The sequence below is a fragment of the Typha angustifolia genome, chromosome 15 (genome assembly GCF_048772165.1).
Source record: "Typha angustifolia cultivar Huaian chromosome 15, ASM4877216v1, whole genome shotgun sequence".
Taxonomy (NCBI): Eukaryota; Viridiplantae; Streptophyta; class Magnoliopsida; order Poales; family Typhaceae; genus Typha; species Typha angustifolia.
In genome coordinates, this window is record NC_133253.1 from 8,676,541 (window position 1) to 8,687,910 (window position 11,370).

The window sequence follows — 11,370 nt, forward strand, 5'->3', positions numbered from 1 at the left end:
TGGCTTAGTTTAATCGGTTTCATATCATTATTGAGTTAATTTGTCTAACTCAATTATTAAACGGGTTATGATCATGTTTATTATGTCAACCGATTTAACCCATTTATAACTTGACTAATCCGTTTATAACCCAAAATAAAGTATTTATAATCTGATTAATTAATATAAATAATAAATTGTGCTATCTAATTTATGATCCGTGTTACTCGTGTTTGTGTTTATAATATCACGATCCGACGCAAATCCTACTAACTCGTACTCGATTGCCGGCACTAGCAACAGTCACAGGTAGGTCCATATAATTAATTATTCCTTAAATTAATCAATGTGGCGGGTCAAAGATGGAGGAATTAGTGGGGCTTCCACCAACAGGCACTCTTCAGAAAAAGTCAACTGGAGTAAATAAGAAACGAAGGCTATATATCTTACATCATTCTTGTTATTTGATTTAATTTTTTTTTTATTTTCCAACCATGTAAGAGCATTTTTAATCGGGCTCCAAAATTTGATGCCCACTGGGACTCTAATCGGGCTTCAAATGGGGCTCCAAATTTTAAGCCGCCTATACCCTATCTAAAATTTTGAAGCCCAGCTTAAATACTATTCAATTTTTTAAAAATTTTAGTTTTGCCCTGTGAAAACTTAATTTTAAATTTCAAGTTTTTTCTGTATCTTTTATTGAATAATGTAGTTAGTTAAACTGAATATATTATCTAATCAGTTTTTAATAAAAATAATATCGTTAGAAAGTTTTCATCTAAACTCTAAAATGAGTCTAATATTAAATTATTTTATTTTTATTCCGTATAATATAATTTTGATGCATTTAATTAAAATTATAATAATATAAAATTATTTCTAAAATTACTAAATATTAGTCTTATTATCAAGATAGAGTTTCTAAGCATACATTTTTTATGAAATTATAATAACATTAAGATGACATATTTAGTGATTTTAAATTATATACATATATATATATATAATAATAAATATTGAGCGGTGCATTAGAGTGAGGGTCCAAATATAGAGCTCTTCATTTAAAATGCTCTAAAAGGTTCAAGGTGTGTACTTTTTGTTAAAATTTTTGCATTTGTTTAAATTTACGATTGGATTTATTGCTTATTACGTATCTAATGTACAATATATTTCGTAATAGATTAATTAAATCTTCATTCGGGATTCATTTAATCCCTTAACCCCAAACCTCATGTGATCTTCAATTGCAATGAGTTTTAGCGAGGAACTACACATATACACATGAGAAATCTATTGAAGCATTGGCTTCAAGGCCAGTCAATCTGCGTACAACTAATTTAAAGATCTACAACATCAGACCTACAACATCAGACCGTCGCAAGCCTGCCGCTCATCTCGATTGTAAAGGATATAGCTTGGATTACTCACTGCAGCAGTCCATTCTCGTATATCCTTTGATCGCGATTGAAGCATCATTCTTCATCTTCAATCGAACTTAGGCGATTGTTATCTGAAAACCGAAGAGCAACCACCTTCCATCATCTTTGGATTCATAAAGAACAATGGAAGTAGCAGGCAGAAGGTCATGACTCTAGGCAGTAAGAGCTGATGAGGTTCTTTCAAATGATGACTTAGTTTTGTTATTCCAAGTGGTCATAAGATCCAGCAGAAGGGTTAGCGGCGTTCTGTTCGCACCGACCCCTCCATGCATTCCCACCATCCGAACTGCTGCATGCTTGATTTGGGAGAATGTTGTTTCCCAGGTCACCATCTAAGCTCATCTGCTGGACTTCTTGTGGGGACAGTATCCTGATGCACCGTACGCAACTCACAAATTCCCTGCATATGAAGCAAAAAGTCGGTTACGAGAAATGAAATAGGTTTCTGCTGAATTTTTCCCTTTTCTTCAATGAAGTCTACAAGGGGGAAGCTGTAAACTAGTTAATTGAATTCAATAAATTGCACAAGTTCATTTGATATAGATCATTTTCATCATCCTACAAGTTCCTCGTCCTTATCATTGCGTTCTCAGTTAAGGTGTTACTCGAATAATATATTCCTTGCATGGAACACAGGAATGATCTATAAATGAATCAGTAAGCGGTCTCGTGAATATACATATTTCAGAGAGGGGCATCTTGTAGAAAGATATCTCAATATTAAAGCATGCACTGCATTTTAATTAATTAGTTGCATATGACACATTAGGTCATCTCTAAGAATAGTTCCTGTAGCACTTTTGAGTTAGGGGTGGTGATTTTAGCTTCTTACAGAGGAACACAAAAATCTATTGCTTCTTCAGCTTCTCTAAAATCAGTTTCACTATAAGCTTTTATACTGAAAATAAGTGACTCACAAACTAAAGTTGATTTAACTTACTCCCATGGGTCATCTCCGACAAGTAGAACATCATTCTCATGATCTACATATACTAGCTTCCAGCCAATTCTTTGCCGATCTTCAAGTTGCCCTTCTATACTGAACATGCGAGCAAGATCATGCTTCAACTCATCATATCCAGAATAGCGGGTAATATCAATAGATCTGCCTACAGCTCCACGCTTGTACACCTACAACCACATGTCCTTGTTAGGCTACGGAAAAGAAGAACACCAAGATTAAGTGAGGCAAGATGTCTGATACATACAGAACTACAGTAAATTATCTCCTTTTATATGATCAGAAAATCCTGTGCTTTAAAGGCAAGAATATTTAAGCCCAACCAATAAAAACATGGAAGTTAGACAATATCATCAAAACCAAGATTGAATATCTAGGCTTTCTAGACAATATTTTTTTCTTCAATTTGTAACTTCAGCCTTTTCTATTAGCATGTCGTGTTTTCAAGCTTGACGGCCTGACGGCCTGACAATATGCATCGCAAATCCAACCTAGATGCAATAATGTTTCAAATGCTAATCAATCGAAGCCCTTGATCTAGATAAAATCTCCACCAGTGTTTCAAGGTTACCTACTGGCTGTCTGAAGTGCTAAGAAGATTGTCTATGCATAGAGACATAATCCCACTATTTGTACAAGCTGACAGTCCAACTGATATGAAATTATGAATTATTAGTTTCCACAAGCTTATGATCAAGTAAATACAAGAAACTATCTTAATGAGATCCTCTATGGATGAGAATAACACAACTTAAGAGGGTTAACAAAATGTCACAATGATATAAGATATTACTACGTAAAGTCTGTGCAGCTAAAATCACAAACCTTGGTGTAGGTCCGCATTCGTTGAAGTGGAGGTGCTGGTGCCCATGAATTTCTGTTTAAGAAGCTGCTGTCATTGAGTGCCGAATCTATAGAATTGAATGCCATGTCGGGAACCCCAAATGACTGTGAAACCAGAGATGATGACAGCTCTTGTTGAGCATCCTTTGAGGGGCTGTAATTGGCAACCACATTTCCTGATATATGATTCTGATACTTCCCTGAGTCAATGCTATTTGCCAGCAATGCATCTGTAGCAAGAGGAATGCCTAATGGCCCATCAATGTTAACCCCAAATAGAACGTTGTTTCTTGGATCTGTGCCCTGGACCTCACTCTCAGGAGGTGCATCTCTGAACACATGCTGCTGACTGAAAGAAGAAAATGGGAAGCTTTGTTGTAGAGCCCCATCAGGCTGAGAAAGGCAAGCTGATGTTGCTGATGAGGTCGTGTCCAAATAATCCACTTGCTGAGTGTTGTTCATATATGTTGGTGGACCAACAGCCCCCTGATTATGCATCTTAGAAATTGGTGTGGATTGCTTCACATTATTAAGTGGTTTTGGCAACTCCTTAGCAGTGCCAGGGGTTAACGCTACAGCTTCAAGGGAATTAGGATTCAAAACTGTAGCGACAGACTGAGATGCCTTCTCTGCAGTAATTGTACTGCGCTGGTGGGTCCTATTTAAGATGGATTGTGAAAGAACAGCAACATTATTTGTGGAAGGTGATGTTGAGCAAGAAGGAACATCGTCCGTAAGCACCGATTTTACCCCTGCAGCTGCAAGCAATGAACTGCCAGCTGTCGAGGTAAGATTGGCTGTTGTTGTTCCAGGAAGGACAGTAGCAGGTAAATCAGCCAGCAGAACTTGCTGCTGTTGAAGTTTCTGCTGTGACTGGTGCTGCAAAGACTGTGGCAACCGTACAGGCTGCGAAGCAGTTTGCATGCACTGAGAGGTCATCTGATGCTGAGGAGTTGATTGAGTGTTAGGTAGTTGCTGTTGCACGTTCAAAACCATTTTCTGATCTTCCTGGATCAGGGGCAATTGTGAATGAGGCACTAAATTCTGTGACAACATTGAGTGTTGCTGCTGCTGTAATTTCTGTAAGAGCTGTAATTGAATTTGATGATCTGGTAGCTGCAACTGCTGGTTTGTTTGGTTGGGGAGCTGATTAGGTATCCTGTTCTGCTGCTGCTGCTGTTGTTGTTGTTGAAATTGCTGCTGCTGAATCTGCTGCTGCTGCTGCTGCTGCTGAAGCTGCTGCTGCTGCTGCTGCTGAAGCTGCTGCTGTAGCTGCTGCTGCTGTTGCTGCTGCAGTGTCTGTTGCTGCTGCTGAAGTTGTTGTTGTAACTGCTGCTGCTGCTGCAGTGTCTGTTGCTGCTGGAGAAGAAACTGCTGATGCTGTGGCTGGTTTTGTTGGAGGTGGCTTTGCAGTGGCTGGTGACTCTGAATCAGTGGCTGTTGCTGCTGAATTTGAGTTGATGGAAGAACTTGAGGTTGTATGTGATTGGTCTGTATCTGGTTCAACGGTAATGATTGGTTAATTGATTGCTGCCTCTGATGGGTGCTAGCATCTTGCATTTGTTGCTGTGGGCCAGCAACACTGCCCAGTTGGTTCAATGGGACTGAGACCTTGGGCACTTGATCTATTTGTTGGGTTTGCTGAGGTAACCTAGCAGCATTGAATTGCATATTATTCTGCTGCAGGAACTGTGCCTGCAAACCTAACTGCCTAGATAGATCAGTCGCACCAAGATTTTGCATAACAGGTCCTGTTAGGGAGCGCAAGTACTCAGATTGCATGGTTGTGTTAGCAAGTGAGGGATTCTGTTGCATGTTCATCCATTGTACTAAACTCAGGCCAGGCATTATAGTATTCTGAGTTTGTGAATCCTTTATGCAGATCTCCTCACCAAGCCATGGCATTGCTCTCTTGAAAAGATTTTCCATTTCTGACGTCTCATCATCTGCAAGAGTTAGATGAATAGGGAATTAAAAACTAATGCCCACATGGTCAAAGTAAAGAGAGACAAGTTTGATGAACAAGGAATTAAAAACTAATGTCCACATGATCAATTCTATTAACTGTAGGAGCAAAATTTGGCTCAAGCAAAGGAACCAGTGTAAACAAATGAACGTGATGTTTACCCTGTTACGTTCCTCTTTTGGCAGATGCGTGCACTTAATTAACGGATATAGATAGAAATATAGCCTCTAAAGGTAGGAGTTGACAACATTTGTGTGTGCCCTAATCTAAAATGTAAAATCATGAAGCATGTGATAATGTAACATCCTAACAAGTACCTGGCATTCCTGGTTGTCTAGGACGCTTTGCTCTGAAAAATGGTGGGGGGCAAATGAAGAATGGAGCAGCAACGGGTTCAATCTCCCAGATGGAAACCCTGTTGCGCCGCTCACCTGCCGCAGACTCATCCCACCCTACCTGTAAAAGAATATGAAGTTTTTAATTTATTTTCAACAAGTGTAAAAAGTAACGAACACTTCATTACATTGCTGAAACTCAACCTGCAAATTACGCCATTGTGAATTCTTCCATCTTACAGGATCCAAATCACTGATACCAGTTATTGTACCCATGTACCTGCAGAACACAAAATTGTTTTTCTTTTCATATTCGCAGAAGACTTGATACCTTTAAAGCAAATGTGTAGCAAAAATAAAAAGGAACTGCTAGCTCAGTCAGCAGGTACTTTTATTTGCTAAGTTATTTGGATTAGCAAAGTTGACTGAAACAGAAAATGCATAGCCAATTGAAACAATTAGTAGTCACTGAGTCCTGTGGACTTTAGCTAGATGACAACATGATCTTAGCCATCAGGAGTTACGAGAAAGTCGACATTGTGTACTGAAAACCAGAATAGACATACCTTCTTGTTCCCGACTCTTCTGTTTCGAACATCATCCTAAAGCGCATCCCAAGGGATATTTGGTTACCATACACTGCCTTCTGGTACTTCGCAAAAGGAATTACAAATTCTGAAGGACTAGCCCTGAAGAAGGAAAAAAGGTTGTCAGATTTAATTAATAATTACAATAGGATACTCGACTAGATTTCCTCAAAAGTAAAGGTGACACAAACCTTGGGTTATAAAATACTGTAAATGGGCTGTGATTTGCTGCTGCATGGGCTGCTGCAGCAAGAATCCCAATATGCATGCTATCACTTGATAGGACTGATGAGGATATATTAGTAGGTTGCCTATTGGCACGCCTAATTCCCAAGAGAAGCTGTTGTTTCTCATCCCTGCTCATATAGCAAACGAGAGCCTATTATTAGCTTTCTGAAATATGAATAGTTTCGGGTTTGTAAAACATAAACCACCAAAAGTCAGTTACTATGGAGGAGTAGATAAGATTGCATATCAATATATAGATAGGAAAATGAATAAATGATGAATCTCCATTTTGGTAGAAGAAATGGTTAAGACAAAATCACTGAATCCCTTTGACTTTCTTCTAGCATTAAAGACTACCAACAAACACTTCCTATAGGATAAAACAAAAAAGGAATTATTCGGACTAACCAAATTTAAAGTTTTACCTAATAAATAAAACCGAGTCACCAGCAAAAAGCCTCTTTCCACTCACAAATAGGCTCCAACCAGTGGTAAGTAAGTGTCTTTTAGGCTGACCTGATGCAACAAAGAGAGAACAGATACCTTCTCAGAATGTAAACTAGAATAACCATGCATATGCAAAAAACTAGAGCATGCACAAGCGACCAGTATTTTTGCAAGTCAACCAGCATAACTAATATCATTGGCAATTAGTTAAAGAAAACAGATGTGCACATATTCAACTTGGTAAAAATTGTTCTTCACTTCCAATTGAAAGGCTTTAAGTTTAGACACGAGTAGGAATGACTTTCATTGTCATTCATATGGATCATTATTATTTACAAGTGAATGTTAAGAACATTTCTGAGATTGTTGAAGACAAGCTCCTGCTCTCTTTGCAGCTCACACTTGGTAGACATGCAAGGTAGCTTACCTCGATAAATATGGCGGAAGGTCCATATATTATCATGTAAGTCCCTGGCCTGCAGCTCCTGAGCAGGAGGTTGCATTGAAAAATCCTACAGTAGAAAAGAGAACAAAGATAAACACTAGTTAAGGTCCAACCAGGGTTTGCCTTGCTTACAAATGGTGCAATATCTCAATATGCTTACAAGAGACGGAAAGATCTTCTCTGCAGCACGCCGAGGAACAGAGAAACCTCCATGAGTGCTCGTATCACTCGCAGTCAGTGTTTTACAGAAGAATTCTGTTTGCGGCCTAGATTGTTTTAGTGCAAGCTCTGATGCCTGTAATGCCTCCTTGTCGTACTGGCACCCACCAAGTAGACAAAGTAAGTAAAATAAAAGACTCTCAGAAACAAGTGAATGAGAAGCTCTAGACCTTAAAGAGCAAGATAAGCAACTAATTCTGAAAAAATAAAGATACTAACTGTGTTAACTGGCTGGAGAGTCATCTGAGCATAAACTTCATCTGTCTCTGGATCCGCCTAGATAGTTAGAAAAAATAGATAGATCAACTTAAGTACAGCTACTACAATAATTCTACAAGTTCACCTGCCAACTAAAATAAATAGAGGAACCAAAATTTACATGTAATGTAACATTGTGAAGGAGGCATATCAACTTTGAGGGGAGATTTGGATAGTTTGGAATGTGTGCATCAATATCCTTTTGCATAGAAGCTGCAACCTGAAATAGAGAGCAGCATATGTTAAGCAATACTCGAAAAACAGAAAAAGACAGAACGAACAATAATCACCAACTATTTTTTATTAGAATAATAGCCAGCAAATCAATCATGAGAAGTTTCCACCATACTGCAAAAGCAAGTCCTAAATATTGGTTCTTTAACCACGTGTTAACTTAATGGGCATTTTTACCTTCTTGATTCTTATAAATATGGTATACAGAACATGGACATAATATTCACTTTGGAACTATTTTAAATAACTCACTCATAAGACTAACTTTTACGAAGTTCAAGCAGGAGTGAACTCAAAAGTTTTGTACAATGGTGATGACAGAGATGTTAACTTTATTCCCCTTTGCAGCCTCTATTTAAAAATCTTTAAATAGATATACTTCACATTTTCTCTTTAAAATTTATTTCATAAGTTGTGTTAATCAACAAATATGGAATAAATTACCTTATTTTCTATAAATCAGAATTATATTCTCCAAAGGAGGCAGACTGATGCAAATTGTATTTTTGTAATAATTAATTATTGTCCTTTTAACTATAATACGTCATAAAAGTACTTCAGTCGAGAATTTGAGATATGAGATGCAAGTTTAATTCAAAATTAAGTTTGGTAGAATATAGGTAAATTTTCATCTTTACATTTGCTACTCCATATTGACATGGACTTATAATCATTGAGTTGTTTTGGATTAGTACAGAATTTTATCTGAAATAGAAGTGAGGTTAGGTACCAATACGTAATAAGGAAGAAGTTAGATAGCAATTCAAATCATTTTCACAAAAATGTTAAATGGCCGCCCTGTAAAGCCTTTCCAGACATTAACATAGAAGTTGGCAACTGTAAGCACCACAACATTTCATGGTTGATAAAATTGATGACAAAAATCCAAGTTGGAGAACAATTTTATGCAACTGGAAATGTCCAAGCACCGACAGCTAGCAAGACATTAAAAGATCTTCACTGTCATTATGAACATTTCACACTCATATAAAACTTTAAAAACCTCAACTAGGGAACTGATTTCCACAGGACCGATACTAAAGCCCAAACAATAGTTTGAGTTAAAATCCAGGGCCCGGTTTGAGCTATCAATTAGAGAAGCATAGTAAGCTTTTAAAGGATAGTGGAGATGATCAAGTAATACAGCAGTCCAATTGCTCCGTTGAAACTCATCAATCCTTCATAAAGAAGCATATAGGAGCTTGCTTCTTTCTAATTTATAAGCCCCTTCACAAAGCGCATGAACAATACAAAATAGAAGGACAAGAAAAAACTAGTCTTTCAGAAAGGTTAAGCATGACAGATCTGTCAGGAATGTGAAAAATATAAGCTTGTCATGCACATCAAAAAAATGAGTTCAATTTTATTTAATTGGAAAATTCAATAGCTTCAAAGCAAGACCAACTTTTTCTCAAACTAAGCTGCCGTCTGAAACACAGTCCCATACCCCCAACAGCATTTCAACATTAAATGCTCTCAATTAAATCATAGATCCTCCAAATCCATGACTACCCCAGAACAAAAAGAAAAAAAAAATTGATCCACTTTGCTTCACTAGAGACTATACTACCAGAACCCATTAAATATGGCTTTCCAAGCTAAAAAGCTCTCCCCTTTCTTCCGAAAGGATTAAAGATAAGAAGACCCCTCAACAGAACTCAAGAAAAAGTATAAGTTCCGAAGCAGAAAGAGGAAGAATAACATTTATTAAATGAAAACTTTCCGCTATTAAAGCTCAGAACACCCCCTAAAATTTCCTCTTAATTAAGCCACCACTAATCAGTAAAAATCTATCACTAATCTCAGTTGTCGTTGGCTAACAATACCTGCTCACTGTGCCCCTGGGGGAAGTAGACGACGAGGCTCCCTACCGGCGGCAAAGTCACCAGCGGCCCCGCGCACGCGTGCCATAGCTCCGAGTTTATCGTCTTTCTCTCCGCTTCATAACCAAGGAAAGAATTACACGTATCAGAACCCTATTCGCCCTATTCACCCAACAGGCCCTCGAAATCCAGTAGCATCCATTACCTTCGCAGCCATTCGCTGCCGCCGCAGCCGTCGCGGCGCTCGAGGGCCCCTTCATCGCTTCTTAACAGAACGCAAGAACACCCGCCGCCGCCTCCGCCTCAGCTTCTATCTGCGGCGCCGCGCCGCCGCATGGCCGGATCCGGTGAAATCTGCGTGGGTAGAAACTGCGGGGAGAGAGAAAGGCGAGAGCTTCGGAGATCCCGCTGGCGTGTCCGGCGATCCGGGGACCGGAGAGCGGAGATCGAGGAGGAGGGAACCCTAAGGAAGGAGACGAGAGCCGAAGGTTTTGGGGCTGTGAGGGGTGCTATTCCCGACAAGGGAGAGACCAAGAAGCGAGCGAGAGAAGAAGGCGAGGAGGAGAAAAAGAGGGAGGAGAGAGAGAGAGAGAGAGAGAGAGAGAAATATAATAAACTAATGGATAGTTGAGAGAGAGGACGGAGAAGAAGGCAAGGCAAGCGTGTGCGCCTCGGACTAAAGGGAGTGCTCTCTCTTTCTAACATTTCTTTAATGGCTTTCTTTTCTGGGACATTTTTGCATACAGGACCTCGAAAGAACTAATATTCCAACTCGACATTCTTTTCTAGTTGTACATGATTTGGAAAAAAGCAACGAGTAAATAGTAAGAGCTTTTTACATAATTGCTATTGAAACTTTTAAAATATCATAATTAGTCTTTTTTTTAAATGTCATTTTTCTCTTCTAAAATTGCTATTATAGTTTTCTTTCAATAAATTATTTCTTAACAAATTATATAACTAAAATATCATTCTTTCTTCAAATTTAGAGTGCAAAATATTTATTATAAATTATGTAAAAATTTATAATAAGTAGTTCAGAATGTAAAATATTTTTTATAATTTTTTTCTTGAAAGATTTTAAAAAAAAAAAGGTCTGGGAAGTCCATCTTGCTTTACGAAGGGGTTGTAATCGCAAAAGGTACTCCATGGTCCGAGGTTAACCGCGGTTGTTGGCGGTCCCATCAACGGTAAAAAGGAAACGGAATTAAGAGGGACAAAAACGGTAATCTCCTCTCCCACTAGACACTGCTACTACGACGAGCCTACAAGGCTAACGAGTACCGTTGGGTAAAACTACCAACTACTCCCCAATAACAGCATTCTGACCGAAATGCCCCCCGCGAGCTCATCCACGAGTCCGAACGTGTCGACGTGGCAGGTGGCCATTGGAAGAATCGTTTGCCACGTGTGGACACCTGGTTGGACGACGGCTGTGGCTTTAATTTTGTTTCTATATTGTCGCTGAAAGACTGTAAAATTGTGGTACTGTACTGGATTTGGGCGGATTGCTATCGCTGTCAATTTTTGTCCAAAGCTTTTCTACACCAGGATTTGGTCTAATAATAGTAAATCGATTAGCTTAATAACCTTTTAGTTAACAAGA

At 38.7% G+C, this 11,370-nt stretch overlaps 1 protein-coding gene across 1 annotated transcript; it reads right to left on the bottom strand.

The window, feature by feature from the left end:
- Positions 1–1,195: 1,195 nt before the first annotated feature.
- On the bottom strand, positions 1,196–10,452 carry LOC140777382 (auxin response factor 19-like). Its single transcript, XM_073121443.1, has 14 exons — positions 9,970–10,452; positions 9,768–9,880; positions 7,829–7,927; positions 7,669–7,725; positions 7,391–7,546; positions 7,213–7,297; positions 6,764–6,854; positions 6,302–6,466; positions 6,090–6,212; positions 5,728–5,803; positions 5,506–5,644; positions 3,205–5,168; positions 2,359–2,549; positions 1,196–1,818 (listed from the first exon to the last, which is right to left on the bottom strand). Exons 1-14 carry the CDS (start codon positions 10,022–10,024, stop codon positions 1,620–1,622), a joined length of 3,513 nt encoding a protein of 1,170 aa, XP_072977544.1. The 5' UTR covers positions 10,025–10,452; the 3' UTR covers positions 1,196–1,619.
- Positions 10,453–11,370: the final 918 nt, after the last annotated feature.

Excerpts from the sequence above, each read along its gene's own strand:
- LOC140777382 (XM_073121443.1), bottom strand. The coding sequence starts at position 10,024 with ATGAAGGGGCCCTCGAGCGCCGCGACGGCTGCGGCGGCAGCGAATGGC. Across the intron at positions 5,169-5,505 it reads TAGACAACCAGGAATGCCAG|ATGATGAGACGTCAGAAATG; the intron begins GTACTTGTTAGG and ends TAACTCTTGCAG. Across the intron at positions 2,550-3,204 it reads GAATGCGGACCTACACCAAG|GTGTACAAGCGTGGAGCTGT; the intron begins GTTTGTGATTTT and ends ATGTGGTTGTAG.